Below are 23,688 nucleotides of genomic sequence, written 5' to 3' on the forward strand. Positions count from 1 at the left end.
GTCTAACACAGACAGTCACGGCTTTCCCTTCTTTTAGCGTGTGAGGGTCGCACGCCACGCCCTACGGAAGCCACAGAGAATGGCATAATGTTGCTCCGGCAAACGATAGAGGACACACGCCATCATGCGCTCATCCTGCCTCCTGTTCCTCTTTACCTCTCTGAATAAGACAAGGTCAAGGCAGAAACTGGATATCACTGCTATATATCAAATGGTACTCAGTAAAGTATCCACTGAAATAGCAGTACAGTGTAGAGCTTTGCAGAGTGCGTCACGATAAAATCACTGAAATTACATACTGTAACTAATCAACAAACACCCCTGCTAAAACACTATGGTGCATCCCAGTGTGTGTGGAGAATCATTCATTTCGAAATCATCAATCAGTGCAAGAACATCCCGTGGCAATGCCACACCTGTATGAGTGACGCGGCCAGTGCTGCATCATGATCACAACACTGCAGCCATCTGAAGGTACGATACTCCACAAAGCTCCCCTCAGCATCACTGACTTTCCGTGCAGCCAATGAAATACTACAAGTGAGTAATAAGAAAAGCTAAACTCGGATATGAGCAAGATGGGGAACCACAGCGGCAGCAAGCATTGCACTGAGGGAGTAAGATAAGGTCACTGAGGAGTGACAGCGTGAAATTCAGCTGAACAATATAACAGCTGATTTAGTCAATTAATAAACTGGAGCACTGCAGGTCTAAGCCCTGGTGAGCGCTACGTGAAGTGGAGTGCTGTGGCTGCAGATTGCACTGGCAGCTGTAAACACAGGATGGCGCACCAGCACTATACACAAACTGTTCAGTGCAGTATTTCAGGCCAGGAAACAAAAAGCACTTTCTTTGAAAGTCATTCTATATTCACCCTGTACAATAAAATGCAACCGTTATTATCATCATCCGATACATTCGGATAACGCCCTCTGTATACATTCATATACAGAAAATGACCATTATCAAATCCGATTTGATATTAAGTAGGGCAGATGTCGTATATTACATTACAAAATCCTTATCACTTCCTCTGAGAATGGGCAGTGCCCATTGTTACTCGTCTAACTCGGACACTCGACACCTGTGCTGCTCCAATGCTGGATACCACAGACAAAAACTGCAGTTATTGAGTTTCTATTGAGGCGCTTTCTGCTTGCTTTTAATGTCACAGGCATATAGGACCTGCTTTAGAACATTTTTTGCTGGAGAATATTGCATTACGCCCGTTGTTCTACTGTGGCATCTGAATAAATGTTTTTCAGCAAAATTTCATGCGGTCTCCTCCCTGTCGCTGGCAAACTTCTGGACCCCTCCCCCTCCATCGCCATCACCACCACCAAAAACAAAACAAAACAAAGAGTTCCTCATTCTTCAGGTTCGGGATTAATCATCAAGAGATACAAAGACGTCACTCATCTCTTTCTCATACCGTCACTCTCATACTGTTCATAATGTTCTTTCATCAACTATGTCTAGAATATTTTATTTCATTTTGTCTTACTGTTTTACTCGTTATAAAAAAGGTGGCGCCTGTTAACTGAATACTACTTGGGTGGAAAACCTTAAGAACAGGTTTGAGAACTAGTCCAGTAACCAGATGGTTATTGGTTCATGTGTATGAATCATGTGTACAACACTACAGCTGTACACTCAATGTATTCAATCTGACTGACTGACTATGTTATGGGGCAGCACTGTAGCATAGTTGTGAAGGAGCAGGACTCAAAACTGAAAGGTTACCGGTTCGATTCCCCGCTGGGGCACTGCTGCTGTACCCTTAGGCAAGGTAGTTAACCCACAATTGCCTCAGTAAATATCCAGCTGAATAAATGGATAACATTGTAGAAAAAAAGAAGGTAACCAATGTCAGTTGCTCTGGATAAGAGCATCTGCTAAATGCCAATAATGTAATAATGTAAAGTAAAGTAATAAACTGAATACAGTGAATGTCACCCCCTTCTAAGCGAAAGTTACTTTCAAGCACAAAAGTCAGGTATGTAATCTTAGTGTTTATTTCTGCAAATCTGTTTGAATATTTATATACATGATCCATGTGTAATATACCTTTTAAAATGAGTCTATGCTTACAGCGATCCTTATATGCTTTCAATACAACACAACTAATAGTTTGCGAGTCTGTATCAATCACAATCTGTCAACATTATACATTTACAGTTAATCAATGTCAGAAAACCCTATGTTGAAATATTCTCTTAATAGATAGTTGTGGAAAAAAAGATGCACAAAGGCAATGGAGCCAGCAGGCAGTGCTGTAAATATATATACACAATAGTTATGCACAAAGTCTCTAACTATTTCTGTCCATGCAACCCCTCAGCATTTTCAAACATGGAATATCACAAGGGTTAAAAAGTTAATACGGACACAGGAGGCTTTTAACATTAACTGCACTTATACAATCGAGTTATAAATACAAACCAGGCTTTAATAAAGTATAGTGACGAAATAAATTCCCTTCAGTGTTTAATGCTCAGAACCCTGGTGCACTCAGGCACTGGACTTTTCCTCCACTATGGTGAAGGTCTCCATTGGAGCCTTGCTGAGGGCCTGGATGTCGTCAAGGAGACGAGTGGGGGTCAAAATATGAGAAGATCCTGAAAGACAAGCACAACATTCAAATACACTCAGTTTGTGTACTCCTCAGCTATGGAAAATGAGATGTTACATTTCAGAGCACAAGGCGCAATAAAACAATTACTTTCAGGCAACAACTAAACAAAATAGCAGTGTTAGTGCACTGCCTTATTTTAGCAGTTTTGTAAGTATTCAAGGATTTCGCTGTGCAGTGGAGAGTGGCCAGTGACATCTCTCTCTTCACCAAGCTGCGAGAGTACCCACCGATGATGACCTCGCAGGACTTGACCGCTTGCGTGACTTCATACGCACACCGCATCTCAGAGTAACTGATCCCTCCAATAACAAAGATGATGAGCCTGGCACCGCTCCTGCGTTCATCCTGGCCACTAGCTTTGTGCTTCTGACGGGCACTGTGATGGAATGACATGGTGAAAACACTGTGACTGGCCTAGGTGAGGTCACTGCTGTGACAAAATTACATGATATTCAGATCACTGCAACAGACCTAAGTGAGGTCACTGGTGTCACAGAATGACAGAGCCAGATCACTGTGATGGGCCTACATTTTGGTCATTGTTTTTGCTCTGCCTCCTATGATACAGCATATTAGCCCTGAGAAATTTCACATCCAAGTCTGATGGAGAACACTCAGTGATGACTGACAGATACCGAAACTCAAAGCTCACAGTTCACAGAAAACATAGGGCTTCCACTCAGATCAGATGTATATTTTCAAGACCCTTTCAAGAACAGGATAAATATAAGATATATAATATACACATAAGATGATTCTTTTATTTAATGTGTATTACCTTTGAAATCAGGCAACAAGATGGTGTTGTGGGGTAAATTGCACACATTACATTCAAAACATCTTGCATCTGTGTGGATGCACACTTTCAGATTCTCTTGGCAGAGAATACCAGTGACCAATGACTTTTGGAAGTGAGCTGATTGGAAGTGAGCAATTCAGCAATTCAGCAATGTCAGCGAGTAACTTTGTGAAGACAATGAGAGTAACTGACATGTAAGTTGTAAGCTTGTAAGTTTCAGAAAGCTGAAAGCAAATTACTCACCAAAAAAGAAAAGAGTAAGAATGAACCGGAGCATTTCCCATAACTTCTCAACAACAGCAGAATATGCAACTGTTTCACATGACAATAATATATTCAGTGGTTTTCAAGGGCCGTGAGAACCATGAATACAGCGCTAACCATATACACAGCAAAAAGCAATGAATAACACAGCACTGCATGAACAGACAGGTCAGGTTGTGTAATTGCAAGACAATGTAATATAGGCCAGCTATTCTTGCAGTACCAAAGAATGCGGCACTCATGGTCGGAGCGCATGGGTGTGTACAGTAATAATCCCCACCATACCTCACAGCTCCTGATCCATTCCACACCGATGGACACTCTGACTGATGGGGCCACTCTCTGGAGTCTAACTTGTTCTCCACAGCATCCTGATGAACAGAGCAGGCCAGTCATAGGTCACAGTGGTGTCTTACTGAAACAACGCACTTGCTGGGAAGCATTTTATGGGTGCAGGGTAAATGGAAGCATTTGGGTAATAAATTAGCTGTTGTTTTTGCCATTCACTTTCTACTAGGGACAAGCCCGCTGAATTACAATGGCAAAGAGTAGGAATGCAATGCTTCAGTAGGAAACTTGTGGGTTTGCACTTCCTCATAATACAAGCAGAATTTTTCTTACCGCAAAAACAAAAAACTTGACACTTGAAAGTACTTCCAACTAACCCAGTTACAAAGCTATAATTTATCTTCCCTGGAAGGAATATGGGAGCTTCAGGTGACAAAAAAGGGTCTCAACTGAAAACAGGTTTATGACTTTCAATCAACAAGTAGGTCGAAATGTTAATCTTGGTCTTGACCTACAGCAGGACAACCCAGTAAGGAGTTTAACAAGCTACAGTGACAATCCAGAAACAAGGCTGCACAGCTCCTCTGAAACCTGTCTTGGGTTTCCTAAATCAGATAAGGTCCTTTTGTCACCTTTTGATGTTCCTTATTTTTCACAGCTACATGTTATTCACTGGAAATTAAATAGCGCGGTGACCTACATTGGAGTTCATCCTGAGTGACACACATGGTACGCCTGCCATTAGAATGTGGTGAAAGACGTTTAGTGTTCCCCCTGTACAGCACCAACCTCCATCACGTCCTTAATGACAGGTGTCCATCGAGAGAGATTATATGTCTCTTCATGGGAACGGTCCCTCCGTGACGGCTTACGGAATGAGAATAAGTTTGACTAGAAAAAAAAATAAAAGGGAAAATATGTTTTAAAAAGTACCACAAGCACTTTCCACATACAAAAGCAATAATTTGTAATGCAGAGAAGATGATGATCAAACTACTATTCCCCATTACCAACAGCCAAATAAAAATTTTTAGCAGGAGCAGAGTAAAATCCCTGGCTTGAAAAGCAACACACTAAAGACTTTATCACTTACAGAGGAAATGATGGGGACTCCAAGCTCCTTCCAATTCAGAATGAACTCACTCTCATTCTCAATCTTCACATGCTGAATCAGTTTGTTCAGGTTCTCCTCCGTTGTCCCTATCATCATTAAGCACACAGTTACAGTGCAAACCTACATCATGAAACATGATGACTAATTAGCCCCATCTAAAAGCATGGCCATGAGCCTCCCTGAGGCTACAGAATGACACAGAATCTTCCTTTAACACGGAGACAGTAATTGCATGGTTAAACCTTGCCTGACATCCCTCCTTTTCCACATGAATTCATTTGGGGGGGGGAGAGAACCTCAGCAGTCTGAAGGCAATAGTTTTTTCCCCAACTGAACAGAAGCGGCCACTGACAAACCGTTGAGGCTGAATATGTAGAGCAGCACGGCTCGGATCTTGTCGTGGGTGGAGTGGGGGTGTAGCAGCACAGGCAGCAGAGTCCTCATGGGATCTTTCACTTTCTGCCCTTCCACATCGGAACCCACTGCCAGGTCCTACCAAGCACACCAGTCATCACTACATACAGCATCTAAGGAACATGCTATAAAAGGCCAGGGCTGGATGTAATCCTTGACAGCTGAATGGAAGTGGTATGAGTGACTGGACATGAAGAAACACAGTAGAGAGCTCTTAAAACATACAGCACATGAAGAAGCTGATAGTTAATGGCTGTGTGAAAATACAATGCAATTCAAATGGATTTCACTGAACACTCACAATACAAATCATGGTCTTTGTTAAACATAGCAAATATATACACAACCATATGTATAAAAACAGACGCAGCCTAATTGCTTCTGTTCTTAAGAATCAGGGTCTACCTGCTCAGCTTTGCACAGTTTCTCCACATCCTGCTGAAAACGATTCATGCAGTCCTCAGTTAAATTCAGATGAACAGTTTTCTGCAATAAAAGAAAAGAAGGGAGTGATGATACTGAAATGCAAGTCTGCATTATCTTGCTGAGAAGAGTAACAATCCAAGGCCTCAAAGTCCTGATGTTAACAGGCATCCCTGTAAAGGCCAAGTGTAGAAGAGGTCATGAGAGTAACTTATTTACCAAAAGCAAAGAGTGCGCTAATATTTCAACATACTCATGCATCCAATTCTCTATGGTTATTTGCACAGTTATAAAATGCTTTCAGGTCATGAATAAGGGGGGGGGGGTGGTTGGTACAGTCTTGTTTTCATACACCTGAGGGACAGTTGTAGAGATTATTATGTACCTCATACAAAACTGAGCTCCTGAGTAGAGTCTGGCTTAGTGTTGATACTTCCCCATCAGAAGGTATATTAAGATGATCACATCTGCTTTATTGTACAAAAACCATGTAGGACGTAAAAGAAGTGGTGAAAGAGCAGCTGTTGTAGTAAAGACAATTATCACTGCGGAAACATGACAAGATCTCCCACAGCATCCCTCTGTTAAATAAAATATCTCATGGTTTACGGATGGTAAGAAAAACACGACCTTTCAGGCAAACCCATACAAAATGGTAAAATGATCAGGTGGTGTTCCTGTATGTACCTCAGCAAGCTGCTTGCGGAAGGAAGGCATCTTCTTCATGAGCTGCGACAACCCACTTATTGTAATCTAAAAACACAAAAAGGCACCACCTTAAAATTGAACTTCAGAGTTATTAAAAGGATATATGTTGAATGATCAATCCAAGTAAAAGAACCTTTTCATCGGCATGTTTCTTGTTTGCAGAGATCTCCTTAACCAGCTTGGGGATCTGTCTACCGGCAAAACAGACAAATGTCACAGTTAGTAACTCAGTTGAGGGACTCAGTGAGTTGGCTTTCTCAAGCTGAAGAAAATGCATTACAGCTGTCAGATTTCATGTACTTACTCAGAAACCTCTGCAATATGCATGTGCCGCAGCCTGACCCACAGCTGATCATTTTCATTCAGTAGTGCTTCTTTCTCTGATCCATCTTTTGCCTTGTACCTGAAAAAAATGTATCAAATTAAAAAATAACCTATACCTTTTTACTCTGTGCAAGAGCTGTATAAAGAACCACGGAAATCTCCTAAAACTCCACATCAAAGTGAGCATGTGGGAGCTTTTCCATATCAGTGCTGTTTTACACCATTTTTAACATCATCTACCATGGATGAAAAAGGTAAAGGCCTTCAGTTACAGGTGCTCGACAAACTCCACTGTAAGTTATGTGAAAGACAACATAAAACATTTCATGTGGGAAAAGAAAAACCCATGCATAAAGAGCAAATGCACACAAATTTCATATCTGAATTCGATATTAAACATATGATCTTACTTGTAGGTATCACTTTTGATGGACATGAGGTCATAGGCCATGGCTTGGTATGTCAATTCATGTAGGATTGGGGACACAGGGTCAAACCCTCTGTCAACAATGAGAAGCTGTGCCTGAGTCTTTCCCTTCGGACAAAGAGCACATACCAGTGAGCAGAGGTGACGCAAAGTTCTCATTTCTGCTATAATTTGTGCTGACATAAAGTCTTTACCTTCTTCTTAGGATTTTCATCAATCTCATAGTGCTGGGTCAGTTTCTTGTCTACCAGCTCAGCAAGCTTCTTCGCATTATCTAATGTTGTGTCCCTAAAGATGAAAACATTTACAACTGTAAAGAATTCTATTTAAGAGAACATTCAACACAACTCAAAATCAATACTTCTGATCCTATCAATATTTGGACAAGAATTAGACAGAATATCACCACTCTACTCTACATCATTCATAGGGGAAGTTACATGTTTACTATAAAAGGGCATGGATTCAGTCTCACTTACTTCCTGTATCTGACTCCTGGATTTTCCTCCAAAGTTGCACAAAGCGTGACAATTTGATCCGCTAATTTCTGCATTGTCTCATCTTTGTCTTGGCTGTGAGGGCTGTAGATGCTTTTGAAGGCATCTGGATTGTCACAAGTGAACACCTATGAAACAAAACTGACTTTTAACAAGAGCAACTGATCAGAAACAAAGGTGAAGAGATGTAGTCACTCACCACATAAGAAATTCACATTCTAAACTGGACTGATTTACACAATAATTATGCATCATTGCTGGCAACAACAAGGTGTTTTTTTATTACAGACAAAAAGATTCAATTTTAGAATGACTGAAATCAACATCCCATGCTTCAATCTGATTTAATACTCCAATACTGGTTCTACAGCCATCACAATCACACAATCACAATTAAAGAATGGTATAAATCCGACCAAGAATGTATGAGTTAAACATTTGATTTAAATTCTACGTTAGGAATTTCAGCATGATTCTTATTTAACCTGAGAAATTGGTATCCAGACATCATAGAAAGAAGTGACCAGATGTCTCTTTGGGAAGGTCTGCCTATGGTACTGCCTACGGATGGACTGAATAACCAAAAATTAAAAGGAAGTGAACAAAGTTCCCAAAACAAGAACTTACTTGAGACTCCAAGGGCAAGAAGGAAAGATTTATTTCCTTACAAATTCGGATTGACTTTGCACAATGCTTCTTCATGTCACTGAATAAGTCATCTGGGCAATCTTAAAGCAAGCAAAAGAAAATACTTATATCATCTACATGGAAAGGTGGAACAAACATCTAAAAGGTGGATCTGTAAAAACTGCATGCTATTATTAAGGAGCATGCAAAAGTACATGCTCTGTAATAAGAGACTTGGAAAATTTGGTGCTTTTCATTGTATCTGTAGTCTCATAACTGTATTTGACAAATTCATTTTGAGACATTGTGCAGACACAGTCCTTTAAAGAGTGTACTCACAGTCAGTGAAATAAACATATGCTGCTTTGTACTTGGGTTTGACCTTGAAGTCATTGATGAGGGCATCTACACACTGAAAGAGGATAGAGTCACAGTCGGGGTATGAATCAAGAGACTATTCAGAGCATTATGTAATAAAGGATCAGAGACCAGAATGAAATACAAGTCTTTGAATACATTGCCATTTCATAACCCTATACATTCTGACCTGTTGAAACATCAATACTGTTGCTACAATGTGGGAAATATGAGAGTGGTAGTATTTAACATTGTCCCAATGTCATTCAGATGCACACACCTTCCTTGTTGGGGTGATGAAGTAGACAGCCTTCATCTCAAGAACAGGCTCTCTGATTTTGAAGAGGTCTTCGACAACTGTGAATAGGACACAGATTAACTAACTCACTCACAGTCTGTGTCTGAATACTGCAACTTATGGGCATGTAATATGCCTTAACATGTTCTAACTGGTTTATAACAACAGCAGGAAAGTGCATGAAAAGTATACTCCCAGCATGTAAATACCTGTGATACAACTGCTTGCACAACCTCAACAACTGCACACTGTACTAAGCACAAAGCCTACTTTTTCTGTGCAACAGTCCCTGAACACCCATGTTTTCCTGATTACATCCTCTGCTTTGTCTATGACATTCACAGACTATAAAACTGAAGCCAGCTTTCACAAATTACTCCACCTAATAATACCTTTACATCAGTAACACCATTGTAATTTCATGTCCACCGTTACTTACTGGTGATCTTGTCCAGCATAAGATCTGACATTTTGCAACATGATGACATGATTTTGGTGGTGAAGTGGTCCAGCATCAATATCTGAGACAGGAGACAATGGGTTAGAGGAGTGACGCTGAGGCTATTTCTCTTGTACAGAATGCATAGCAATAATCTTACCTATATTATAACAGCAGGGGCATTCATTGTGCCAACACTGGCAGATATGTATCAATACAAAACAGGTACGACTTTAGCAAAATATTAAGTGACATGCTTTCTTAGCACAGCTGTAAATGGGGATATCAAAACAGGTCATCTAGAGTTCGGTAAAGGAATGGATTTTCTAGAGTTCGTTTTGTAACAAACAAAACATCGGAATTCACGTCTTTATTCTATATAAACAGAATACTTGATAAATTTACATACCTTCCATACTTCGGACTTTCTGCAATCAGCTATGATGGTTTCTCTTATCCCTGTACGATAAAAATGTGTTAATCACCATGATTACAGCTAATACCAACATAACTAAAAAAGATTTACAGGTAGTTAGGTTCGAATCAAATTACACCTTTATGATCAAATTTTGTTAGTCCCTGACAGTGAGAATATACAAAATCAACATTGTTCCGCTGTATTTGCATACTGGGAAATGCGCACTACAAAGGCCTACTGCTAACCACTGTTAATTCTGCATTGTTATCATCAAACACTGATAACTCAACAGTAGAGTTTGTTATCCATTTCAACTACACTAAACACTATAGCTTAGCTATAGCAATTGTGAGAAGGACAGTGCTTGGCCAGCCAAAGTTAGCCGATATTCATTCATAACCCCTTGCTACCTAGCAAGCGACTTGCTCAAACTAGAGACGACATGAAGAAGTCAAATCAGCAACCGATCGGTCATACTGTCAAAGTGTGAAATAGAGCGTAATTAGGTAACTGTAACAGCTAGTTAGCAAGAAACGTTATTGAAGACTCTGTTTCACGTTACAATAGCTATTTATGTGGCTCACCAGCTTCGCCAGCCCAACAAATGCCATATCAATGACTACTCTAGTTAACGTACTAAATAAATTCAGAAGATGTGCCTATCATAGCTAACTAGCTCAAAAAATAACTTAACAAGTATATTAACCAGAGTGAAAGCCTCCAACACGGTTCTCAAAAGCTGGCTAAGTTTCTTTGCTAGATCCGGAGTGAGTCAGTAAGAACTACCACTTCCCCAGTTTCATGATAGCTAGTTAGCTACACAGAAAGCGGGCTAGTTAGCTTTACAGTTAAGAAACCTAACGTTAGTTTATTTTTATTACTAGCTTTATTATTATTAATGATCGTTCACCAGCTACAAATGGCAACAGACAGGGAGCAAGATCAGGGAGTTAGTAAAATAACTTGCAAACCAACGTGTTAGCAAACTTCCGTATCCCAAATATTGTCAAACTCGATCTCAAAGCTAGCTTGCAAGCTAAGTATTCCAGCTGGCTTACTAGCAAGCTAGACACAGAAAGCATTTTCTTTGGAAAAAAATCTTAAAGGGCTGAAATTAACTAGGTACACAACGCTGCTGAAGAACCTCCAGTCAGTTTAACTTACTTTGCCAAACTATTTTCTTAAGCCCGTACTCTGGCCCAGTTGCCATCTTGTTTTCCTGTCTTTTTTTTGGCTAGAATTTGCACATACGTGGTACGTCACGGAGCGCAACAAGTGCGCTTAAGCGTTTTGAACAGCGGTAGCTCAACTTGCACGGGATATTGAACGGATCCGATAATCAGGTATCACCCTCTATGAGAATGAATCATTTAAGAGTGTGTTCCTCTATCAATTAAACGTAAGCAAACACGCCATCAGACTGAATTTCTTTTCTTTTACTTGTCCATTCGTTACTGATTTTGTTAGTTATTAGGTAAAAATGAACAAACATACGTAGACATAGATATATCAGAATCAGAATAGACTTTATTGTCATTATAAAGAAAGACAGGAAAGCGAGAGAGATGATATAAAATTGCAAAATTGCGGTGACCCATTTTAATGGCTTGCTAACCTAGATTATATAATAACATCAGCAAAAAATTCTAGTGCTGTATAATACGCACATGCTCCCAGGTATCACTTCTTCTGCAGGACCTGATAGGCCCTTGGTTTTCAGTAGGAGGGGTCACGTAGAAGTATTTCAGCTAACCCAGATCAACAAAAGACTCGTACTGTTAAAGAAAAAGAAAAGAAAAAAAGATAAGTAGACTAAGGCTCTACTCAAGCAAACGGAAAACAGAAAAAGCAGGAAACGACGGCGTTACCCCAGAATCAACAGCTTTACCCCAAGACAACTGGCTTTTAAAGTCAGGAGAAACATCACAAGAATGGGACCCAACGACATCAAGTTGTACATGCTTTTTGCATTACTTGGCATGTGCTCACGGGTAAGAATCATTTTTAACAAATTTAATAAATACATATATTGTATGTTATGTGTTAATTCTATGCAGTTGTACAGTTTTGGTGTTACATGGTATTTGGGACTTCTTAATTGGCCTATTAAAACAGTGTAGACTGTATTAGCCAAATATAAAATCGTGTACATATACATGTAAAATACATATATGTACGTAAATATGGCTTTAAAGCTCAATATAAAGTCTTATTTTGTAGAACTGTGCGCATCAGCTGTCTTCCTCTATCTGCTTACAAACTGTAAAAAATTAATAGAACAGAAATATTAACAGAAAATATATATTTGAGAATAATATATAGAATGCATCTTTAAAAATGTAAGTACAATTCAGCAGGGAAATTAAGAAATTACATTTCCACAGATCACGTTTTTCAAAATACCTACTGGTAGGTATTTATAGTAATAGTAATGCAGGCAGCCATCTTTGCATTACTAGTTTAAGTAAACTAAAGAGAGCAAGAAATATGCGACATGTTTAAGTAAAACAAACAGAGCAAAAAACGTGATGCGGCAGCGTTTATATTGCTTTTGTTTTGACGGTTGCATTCAAGATTTTAACGTGTGTTTTGTGTTTCATTTACAGAGTACTGCTCAAGACGGTAAATATTTTCATAAGTCTAAAATCTAAGAAATTTCTTTAGGCCTATTGCTTTTTTTATTTGAAGATATGCCATGGAAAATAATTCGGCATTAGGCTGTATCTATGACAAATGCATGACTATCCTTATAGCCCAAGTACGAGAAAATATCTTAAAATTGTTCATAGCCTAGTGCAAAGTAGGTTAAAAAAATTGGATGCGCTTGTCTTTGTGTTGATCAGTCCACTTATCAATATTATGGTGATTGTTTTCAATATAGCATTCACAATGATCATAATATTTCCCCCCCCAGATATTAATTTATCCGTGTACACGGTAACATCAAAAAGTTTGACGGTCCAGTGGAGTAGCTTCGCTGGTGCCAGCTCATACAAGATCACAGCAACACCGAAAAATTCGCCTGAACCATCTACCTTCGCCCAGTTCAGTGGAAATTTAGTGATGGGCTCCGTGAACTCGCTGTCCCCGAATACCATTTACATTGTGGGCGTGGAAGCCATGGATAACACCTATAATGTCCTGAGTAGCGCGGAAATTGAAGAGATCACAGGTAATGTATTTAGAATAATAAATGAAACCTAATATAATCATAAAGCATATTCAATTCAAGACATTTTTTTATAAAGCGACATCAATCTGAAACTTCAACTGGTTATTTCATGCCTATTCGTGCATAGCTCCTGAGGTGCCAACAATTGAGCAGGCCTATTCGAAGCAAAGCGACAGTATCACCGTTGAGTTCAGCGCAGTCCCCGGGGCCAGCTCTTACATTTTGCGGGCGGAGTCTAAAACCGGAGATTTCTTCTCTGAGACTCCAGTGTCTGCTTCCCCCGGAACGGTGCTCCACCTCCGACCCTACACAGACTACACCCTCAGCGTCATGTCAGTCAACAGCGGAGGAAGGAGCCAGCCGTCTCTGCCGGTGGAAGTAAAGACAGGTATTGTTTTCTACAGCTACAGTCCAACTTTAAAACAATGAACAGTTGTATGATTCATAACTGAATGTTCTTTTTATTAAAATAACTTTTTAAACACAAGAGAACTTTCAATTTAATAATTAAATAATTTAATCCTTGATGAAATCTCTGCCATTTCATGATTTAACCATTTTTGTTTATTAAACATAGTTTTGTACAATGGTAGACCACTGGTCTGCAACCTTAAACCTATCCCAGCTGTGGCACATGTACAATTTTACACCTCCAGTGTGATGCTAAAGCCCCAGGGGTTATTTTGTACCTGTGGTAACTGTATCCACCATTGCACTTTAAACACAATGAAAAAATCAAACCCTGAGAACTAGGCTGGTTTGTTCCCCAAGGACAGTCCAGAGAAACCTAAGGAGGGGCATTGATTCCCTCCCACACCACACAATCAACCCATATTTTCCTGATTCCTGCTAGATAAATGAACAACTGGATGGTCATTTTTTTCTGGTGCTTTATTTCTGTATTTGGTGTATTTATATATAAACTGTGTGTTCAGCAGGAGTTAGTAATAATGTGTGCCGTAGATGAGCCTTTAGGAGCCTTTAGTTAGTATGACAGGCAACTGTAGTTTAAAATTTAAGTAATAATACTGAATTCAGGGTACTGTGATTCCTCACATTGTGTGAAGACATTTACAGCCTAATCTGAGCAAGGATATACTCAGAGATGCATTTGTTTGTTCTGATAATTCAACACCATGTCTGTCTTCTTGGTGTCTGCAGTTGTGGCTGCTCCAGAACTCAACTCCACCTCTCCCAGCAACAGCACCATCTTCCTGACCTGGGATCAGGTGGAGCATGCAGTATTGTACACACTGTGCATCATCATGGAAGGGTCTGACACTCGGGTCAAGCTCAACACCACTGAAACCTCTGTGGCCTTCAATGATCTGGAGCCGGGCACAACCTACTGCATTAAGGGCAATGCCTGGGACCCCCAGAGTATCCCAGGAGACGACTTCACCGTCTGTCAGATCACTCGTAAGGGCTGCGTAGAGCCAAAACCACTGATGTTACAAAACAACCATCAATAGTAGAACAGGAGGGGGTCATTTCCTACTTAAACAAACATTCACAGGTTTTTACCAAGGTTGGGACATAAGGGTTGAAGTGAAAAGCACATACTTTTTTTCTAGTAAATGCAGATATTAGATCAATTTTCACATATCTGCCTTTTCCATCTTATAATTAATTAAGATAAAGATGCGTTTAATTGGAAATTGGTGGAGGAAACGTGTGGAAAAGAGGTAGAGAACAGGGAATTTAACAATCTTCTACATTGCATACACTCATGTTTTGTCACAACAGAATCCTTACACACAAACAAACAGGATTCAGCAATGATTACCCAAACCTACTGATCTTCTGCCAGTCTCTGCCCTGTAGTCCCAAGATTTACCTTATTTACATTGCGTTAAGCATCCCCAAGACTGAAAGATGTTCTACATTCGACCCAGATATTGCATATTGTTACACTAACTTAAAAAGGCCATTCACAAACAAGCAAACCACCAACCCGTTTCAAATGCCTAGTTGTGTGCTCCCACTGTACTCTTCAGTATAGAGTCGTAACATACTGGTGCCATTCTCATCGAGGCCATGTGTTTGAACAGGTCCCCCCACGCCTAGCTCCATCCAGGTGATGTTCTCTACGGACAGCTCTCACGACATGACTGTGCATTGGGACACCGTGCGTGGAGCGGACCGTTACCTCGCCCTCAGTTCCACTGGCCAAAACTGCACCTCCTCCGACAGCCACTGCGTCATCACCCCCCTCAGCTGTGGCCAGAACCATTCCGTCTCTGTGACTGCCATGAATCAGGCAGGGCCCTGTGCCCCCTCGGAGCCTGAGGCCTTCCTCACCTGTACGTATCCTGCCATAGAAACCAAGGCCTCTGATCCTCCTCTACTGACTCTGCTTGTTTTGTCTATCACTGCCATGTCACAAAACCACGTATCATTGCCACTGTTACATGATGTAGTACTATCAGTACACTAAAGCTCTCTGTAAACACAGCAGGAGTAGCAATATAACCTCGGTGACCCCAGATGGTTTTCTGGTCCCCAGACCCATGTCCTCCGGAGCCAATCTGGGTGGAGGAGCCGGTGCCAGGGAACTGCACAGTGCTGTGGAGAGAGGTCCCCTGGGCGGACTACTACAAGGCCTTTGTAAAGAGGGACGACGGCAGCGAAGAGCTGTGCAACACCACCGGCAACACCTGCAACTACCACTGTGACTGCGGCTACACCTATTTCATGACTGTCTTTGCCTACAACAGAGCCGGCTCCAGCCCACCTGGACGCGTGCTCAACTACACGACCAGTAAGCAAAGAAGGGCACACCAAGTACTCAGTGTTAAAGCCATTAGCAAAGCACAATACTCTAAAAATGTGCAATTTTCATTTCATATGTTCAACCACTTCAGTAACTCACAGATAAACGCTGGCAGCCATGGTTAAGCTATAACAATCTGTTAACAAGATTTTTTGAAAAATGAAGCCTGCAGGTACGCTGATGGTCCTACACACATACAGTGGTTATGATTTTATGTTGATATGAATGAAACAAGATTTGAAACCTAATATAACCCTCTTTGTGGTTTTGCAGTCCCTTGTTGTCCAGAGGATGTGTCCATATCGTTGGTGTCCACTGAAACCCTGGAGATCATGTGGTCGCCTGTGCGAGGCGCCGAGGTGTATGAGACCAAGGCAGCCGGCTCGTCTGACCTCATCCACTGCAACGACACGGCCCCTGTGTGTGCCCTCTCTGACCTCAACTGCAACACCAAGTACAGCGTGGTGGTCAGGCCCTGCAGCGAACTGCGAGGCTGCAACAACACCTGCAGGCCCCACACAGAAGAGACAGGTAACACGTCGCAGGTGCTCGAGGACACCTGAGTAAGTTACATGATGTATTTTCAGCGCTTCACCCCATTTTTGTTAATGTCTGAAATTTGTGAAGTTTCTACGTCCTCCTTTCAATTCAGCATCCCTCCATACATCATCAAGGCTAGTCCTTCCTCATGTCCTCCTTCTCAGCTCCCTGCTCGCCAGAGATCCTTGGCATCACTCAGACCAATGCCTCCGCTGTCCTCATCTCCTGGAGAGCCAGCAACAGAGAGGCCAACTACACAGTCAGCGTGGTGGGCGAGAGGGACTCCCACACCTGTCAGTCCACCGGGACTTCCTGTGAAGTCCCCCACCTGCCATGTGGCTCCATCTATGAGGTCAGCGCTGTCGCCAGCACTTCGGTGGGGCTGAGTTTACCCAGCTACGTCGTACCCCTGGAGACAGGTACAACAGCCGAGGCAGACCCCAGGCAGAGAGATTACTGTGTGGCTGGGTAATCGTGAGAAACAGTCTCTTAAACGGTATTGCAATCCAGGTTTGTGTCAGTGCAGTAAAAACACCCTCACTAATAAGTGTGGTTGTTGAAGGTATGGATTAAAATGTCTGTGTCTCCAGGACCCTGTTGCCCACAGAATTTGACGGTGACACAAGTGACCCAGGCCATGACGAACGTCACCTGGTCGGCAGCCACCGGAGCACAGTCATACATCACCTCCTTGACGTCACCCCGGGGACATGCTAAGTGCCACACACTTGACACACACTGCCTGATGGGATGCATCACCTGTGGCACTAACTACACCGTGTCACTGGAAGCCATCAGCAGCACGGGGCATAAATCTGAGTGCACCTACCATGGTTTCTCTTCCAGTGAGTGTAGCTGTTTTTCATCGCCTGTACCAAAGGCTGCTCATTAGCAGGAATAAATGAGTAATGCAGTGATTCACACAGAGGGCTCAGGTTTTGAGTGTTTCTTGCTTCCCCTGTAAGGTGCCTGTTGCCCGCTGAGTGTCAAGCTGTACTGGATGACCAACAACACAATCCGAGTGTACTGGCGCTCCTCTGGAGGCCTCAACAACTACACCGCCGACCTATATGGTGCCAACTCCAACTACACCTGCACACCTCTGCCAGGCAGTAACTCCTGTGATGTGTCTGACATTGTGTGCGGGGATGTCTACACAGTTGTGGTAGCCCCGCTGTCACAGGACGGCACCAAAATCAAGTTCTGTCCCAAAAGGATGTATTCTGGTAAATACCTGTTTTACTGCCATCAATGAAAAAGCAAACAAGAGGAAAAACTAACTGCTTGTTTAACAATGATCCATTTGAACTGCGTGCTCCACAATGAAACACACCACATACTTCTAATAAGTCTTCCTGTCCTATTTTAGTTTCCTGTTCTGGAAGCAATGTTGGAATGGGTAAGTTCTTACATTAACACTAACATTAGCATATTCAGTCTCTGATCTTCACATATGAAGAAATTTAATGCAGCAGAGAAATAAAGATTATCCAGGTGCTCAAATATGAGACATGAAAAAGAGAGGCATCTGTGATTTTTAATAAACATATGGAGTAATGCCAACTTCAAAAGGTAATACATAGACTAACATACTACCTTTTGATCTGTTTTGTGTTTCTGGGGACCTATGCAGTGATTAAAAAACAGATGGAACTGCTGCTGACTTCAGTCCATTAAATGTTTACTCAAAATCACAGGTGGCTCTTTTTTTGAAATGTAATTCAAACCATTTTCTCTCCGGCAGTAAAACCGTCAAAATGTACAACGGTACATATTTTCTTTTTTTGTCTCCTCCAGTGATCTATCGAGGAAAGAGGAGTGTCGATTAGTGGATTACGTGTAAGTTATTTCTGCGTAGGAGTATCAGTTGACATAGTGCAGAATATATTGCTTGACACAAAACATGTAAACTGGGCAGTCGTGCTGTTTGAAAAACCCTTGAAATGCAATCCTGATGTCACTTAAGGTAAGCACATTCAAAATAAACCGCTGAATTTAAAGGTGCCCTTTGTGTAGCACTAGTGTATCACATCGCAACCATACAGTCATAAACCATATTTGGTTCTTTTGTATTGGCAGCAATAAACAGAGTCTTCTTTCTGTTTGGGAAATGATGCAGAACATGAGCCACAGGCTGTCGTTCAACAAAAGCACCATGTCACCACGTCTGACAAAAGCACCATGTCAGATACCATACGTTTCCTCACTCTAATCCTTTTGAATTGGATATTTTGCACCAAACGATAGAACAAAAGGGAAACAAGAAGATGAAACACAAATCTGGAATGATGATATAGCACCAAGAATGCTCTCGTGTTGTGTTCACATTACTAAATTCAGTTTTGAGCCATCCACAGGGGCAGCAAGGCCCTATGACCTGAAATATGATCATTAGAGGGAAGAACATCTTCATACTGTTTCTGAGCACTCCAGATTCCAGATATAAGTGAATGAAGTTGCATTTGAAATGAGAATTAAATGTCAGAATACTAGGGCCCCCAGCTGATTATTTGTCCTGTCCTCTAACAGGACAAGGACTTTGGGGGTTTTTGGTTCACCAGATGGAAACTATTTTTACTTATCTCTTCTTTTTGCTCATGCAGCTTCCAGTGACTTCAAGGCAATGATCCGTCCAAGATACAGTTCTTCTGCCTGCTGACCTTTCACCTCTTCTCCATAACCTACATATCTGTGTTTGAGGGAAAACAACCATATGACTGGGGAAATGTACTGTTTACAAAAAAGTTGACCAGTTGTTTTTGTTTTGATTTGATGTTATTTGAAAAAGAGATGTATTTGAATATCTACAATGTAATCTACAAAGTCCCATCTATAATAGTTTCTTAAATAAAATAACAATGTTAATTTTATTTGGTTGCAAACATGGATATGGTGGCACTATTATACTCTCATCATCAGAATTACTCATGTTTCTACTATGACTAAGAGTAGATTAATATCATGTCCATCTTCATTCCAATGTTTTTCTATAGCTTTAAAAATGTGAAAAGACTATAGGTTTAAACTTGTGAACTTGAAGATGTAGCATATCAGACATTCAGTTATTTTTCCCACAGTGAATTGGAGTTAAATAACACATTTAATAATGCACTGAATTTTAGTAATACTTAATAAGTAGACTGGCCCCATGTTATGTGCCTCCAAAGGAAATGTGATCAGTTTTGAAATATCTTTTGTGTCATTTTTTTTTGTCTCGGGATATTCAAAGCTCTCCTATTTCTTACGGATGATGTTTAAGAACTGATTTCTTGAGAAATGTGCGATAATGTAACAGGACTACAACCTACACATTCCCTTTAATAAAATACACTCTGCATTATAACATTGTGTGGAATCATCTGTTATTGTTGTTATTAATTAAAATAAGGAAAATGTAAGTAACTTAAATGTAATGTAACTTAATCATTGTTGTATATTATGTGACACACTTGGAAGATATCAGAATTTGAAATTCATATTTTGTCAGACAAATAGTACCTTTCATGGATCTCAAAGGGGTGTAGGGGTGAGTGGTGATGCCTCTCAACCACACCCAATGTGATACATGGCAGCCATTTTGTGCCAGAATGCTATACATCAACTACATTTGAAGAGGGATTTATTTAATCAAATAGATTGGTAACCTGATTGTCAATTTGGCCGAGGCACCAGAAATGTCCTCAGTATCAAAAAATACAAAATTTCAGAACATTATCAATATTTTGCTGATCAGCCAGTAGTTTGCAAGAAAATTGAAGTGTCTATTGTTCTTACTCACCCACTCACCAAGTTACTGAATGAACAGCTCCCCCAGAGTAATGGCAATATATTTGTTTCACCACTAGATGGCAAAAAAGATGCCAGTGTGGTGATTCAGTAGTAGCCCCTGAATAGTACCTGTTCTTGTTTTCAATAATGCAATGTACTGTATGTGCATGATCTACAAATGCAGCGATTATGTTGGGAATAAAAAAGAACAAAATATAAATAAGCAGTGTACATTGTTACCTTCTGTCCATTGACTGTGACCAACTGAAAACAAACAGAAACTGATATGTCCTATTCGTGCGGACAACTCCAATGGTGTATTTTCAGGGGGATAGTTCCATGCAAGCTATTTGAAAGACACCCAAAATCACATGTTCCTGGTACACGAGGAAACGTGTCCAACACATCAGGTCACTTATGGGAAGCACAAACAGAGAGAGGCGGAGTCTGTAAAAGACCATTTGAAGCCACACCGCTTTACAGTGCTCTTTTCAAAACACCCCTCCCCAGTGGACATCAGTTGTCACATACACGATACCAAATCTGAAACTGAGCCATTCTGGTTCTAGAGGGAGTTATATAACAGTATTTGTCACAGCAGGGTAATCCCAAATATGCTGGGTAAACCTCTGAACACCACAGGTGCCTGTTCTACATAATGCAAACCTTGAGACTTCTTTTCCCTCAAAACAGAACAGTGTAATCATGTGTCATATATTAACTTGAAGACATTTCTGTATATACTCATTTCATGCCAGATATATTAAAGAAAAAATAATTATGAACTAATGTTTTCCAGTCTGGGTTAAAAAAGAGCACATAAAAACATTTACATCTTAATAACATCTTAACCTCAAGACACAGATAGTGGCTGCAGAAGTCCTATTGATACTTTCCAAGACATAGTCCTAAATTTTATGAATCACCTTTTAAATACATGAGTACAGTGTTTTCACACTCTGTGTACATGTTGATTTACAGCTCAAATATGTGTGAAAATACTGTACTCCTTGATTTGAACTGTGAATTTGTACACATCACACATTATTGCAATAAACTATTCTTGATCCTTACCCCTACTACTTGCACCACGGTAGTGCCACAAGTCCTTTGTTGTTTTAAATTGTTGTAAAAACAAGTTCATTTTTTGTTTTTAATTATGAGGATTTGCCTTTACACTGAAATGTTGATGTAACTACATTGTAATTACATAGGTGTAAGTATAATGTTTTATATGTATAATATACACACTCATAATACACAGACATAAGTACTTAAGTATGACTGAGGACACTTTATTGCATTACAGAATATTACTGTTTAATTTTATTGATAATAAAACAAGTATGTTTATCCACGTGTTATCATTTCTTTTGGAAATTGATACAGACTGTATACCCTATCATTGCATCACACTGATCCATGATAAACCATGCAAAGAGGCTGTGATGACAGCTTGGAATGGGAAGACTACATAGCAACCTGATAAAAAAACAAGGTGTTCACAACTCATGGCCTTATTCATGGCGCTTCAAAATTTCTGCTCATTGTTTAAGCAACAGCTTAAATTTCCTGGCTGGGTTATAGGGCGTATTCACTTTCATGTTAGCTTCCTTCTTTCTTCTGCACAGTCAGGAACTAGGAGGTGATATTCCTTTATTGTCATCTGATAAAAGCTCCTATTCAGGCTGATATGTAGCCCACATTTAATGCACTAGGGTATTGTGTTCAGCAATTAAATAAAATTCCTGTTATTCAAGCTTCTCGTAAGCAGTGGAGGATTAATGAATTCCCAACAAGAAGGCTAAAATCAAAACCACGGTAGAAATCCGATTTCCTAATTCCTGGAGTTACATACATCGTACATGTAACTCTCTGAAAGGAGTCCCACACTCTCATTCTGTTTCACTTGTGTTGGCCTCTTTTTTAGCCAGCCCCTCCCAAATCTTTATCTCAGTTGAACAGATCACCTGTACAGTTCCCATCTATTTTAACTAGAAAGGAAGAGGGGCAAATGAATGTTTTGTGCATAAGCACTGCGCATCTCATTTAGTCCAAGATGTATGTTTTACATAATACATATGTTTCTGGGTTTTCTCACTAAATGCTACTTGGCTGCACATACATAAATCCTGAGAGATTTTCAGGTCAGAAGACAACAGGCTGAAAACATATCCAAATGTAAAATCTGTGGCAGACATATTGCCTATTTCTCCACATTTATGAACACAGACAGCGGGTGATATATATTGGTCATAAAAATGGTCATAGGGTAAAAGTGTACGAAAACATGATTGTATGCATGACTGTACAGAGAGCAATATGGAATGTCTGAGATTCACAAAATATGACAATCAACACCTCACGTCTTAATATATTTATAAAAATGACTGCAACATTTGTTGTTTTTTTTTTCTCAAAAGCTGAGAACATTCCACACATTTCTTCAGTCATTAAACAGAATTTTGAATAATACCAAATTAGGACCAACATCAATGTGCTACATCAACAAGAGAGTCAGACAATCACTTTTGCACCATCCCATTATCCTTTTTGGATAACTAAGACTCCTCTTTGATCTTTAATTTCATTCTACTGTAACTTTGTGCTACTACCTGTATACAACCTGCAAGCATGAGAACGAAGTATATGATCATCTTTACAGAATGTCACTGGAACAAGTCTGATTATGTAACATTTTCTACCAAATATATATGAGAATCAATTGAAAAAATCATTTTGACAATCCAGTAAAAATGCTTGCAAACTGTAAACATAATTCAATTTACATGGGCTAAGACAGGTATATACCGGAAAGCAGATTATGCAAACTGGCACAGAGGGTGTGTCATTCCAAAAGAACAACCTTCATTAGTTTTCTTTCCCCTTCTTCCCATGACACCTTTGAGCCTACGGGCATGAGGAGGCAACCTGTCCCCATTTAAGCACAACTGATTGGTTCCCACGCGACTGGAGCACTTGTGTGATAGCTCAAAAGAATCCAGAACACCTTTTGTATCTGGATCCCTTGTATAGAACTAATTGAAAGCCTGCAGTCATTGTCAAAGATGGAATTGTTGGGAGCATTAGGTTTTTCTTTAATATTGGCGACTCTGACTCAGGTAAATATTTCCTGTACAAAAAAGAATTACAATTTATACTAATGATGACATTTCTCAAATTGATCCTAGATTTAACGTGTTAATTTTTCTTTTCACTTTTTTTTCAACCTGTTCTGTTTCAGATTCCATCCACTCAGGCACAAGGTAACTTTCCACTTGAAAGTTCTTCGCGACTTTTCATTCTTACTGCTTGACTTTCAGCGTTTGTCGTGGAAATATTTTGCCTATCTTAAAATTTATCTTAACTTCTAATTGAGTGGAAACCTTTTTCGCAGTGCCCA

The 23,688-nt window shown here is 40.2% G+C and overlaps 2 protein-coding genes across 2 annotated transcripts; one reads left to right on the plus strand and one right to left on the minus strand.

Annotated features, from left to right (window-relative positions):
- Positions 1-2,036: 2,036 nt before the first annotated feature.
- Positions 2,037-11,261, minus strand: stxbp3 (syntaxin binding protein 3). Its single transcript, XM_036521052.1, has 19 exons — positions 11,197-11,261; positions 10,024-10,073; positions 9,615-9,696; positions 9,158-9,234; positions 8,860-8,932; positions 8,521-8,621; positions 7,876-8,021; positions 7,591-7,684; positions 7,380-7,504; positions 6,950-7,048; positions 6,779-6,836; positions 6,625-6,690; positions 5,920-6,000; positions 5,457-5,592; positions 5,080-5,186; positions 4,776-4,877; positions 3,984-4,069; positions 2,863-3,011; positions 2,037-2,618 (listed from the first exon to the last, which is right to left on the minus strand). Exons 1-19 carry the CDS (start codon positions 11,240-11,242, stop codon positions 2,512-2,514), a joined length of 1,785 nt encoding a protein of 594 aa, XP_036376945.1. The 5' UTR covers positions 11,243-11,261; the 3' UTR covers positions 2,037-2,511.
- Positions 11,262-12,921: 1,660 nt separating this feature from the next.
- On the plus strand, positions 12,922-18,346 carry LOC118771843 (fibronectin type III domain-containing protein 7-like). Its single transcript, XM_036519953.1, has 11 exons — positions 12,922-13,204; positions 13,332-13,592; positions 14,366-14,623; positions 15,256-15,507; positions 15,711-15,965; positions 16,251-16,508; positions 16,682-16,936; positions 17,108-17,362; positions 17,483-17,743; positions 17,887-17,916; positions 18,315-18,346. The coding sequence occupies exons 1-11, from the start codon at positions 12,922-12,924 to the stop codon at positions 18,344-18,346; spliced, it is 2,400 nt and encodes a 799-aa protein (XP_036375846.1).
- Positions 18,347-23,688: the final 5,342 nt, after the last annotated feature.

This window comes from Megalops cyprinoides, chromosome 2, assembly GCF_013368585.1.
Source record: "Megalops cyprinoides isolate fMegCyp1 chromosome 2, fMegCyp1.pri, whole genome shotgun sequence".
NCBI lineage: Eukaryota > Metazoa > Chordata > Actinopteri > Elopiformes > Megalopidae > Megalops > Megalops cyprinoides.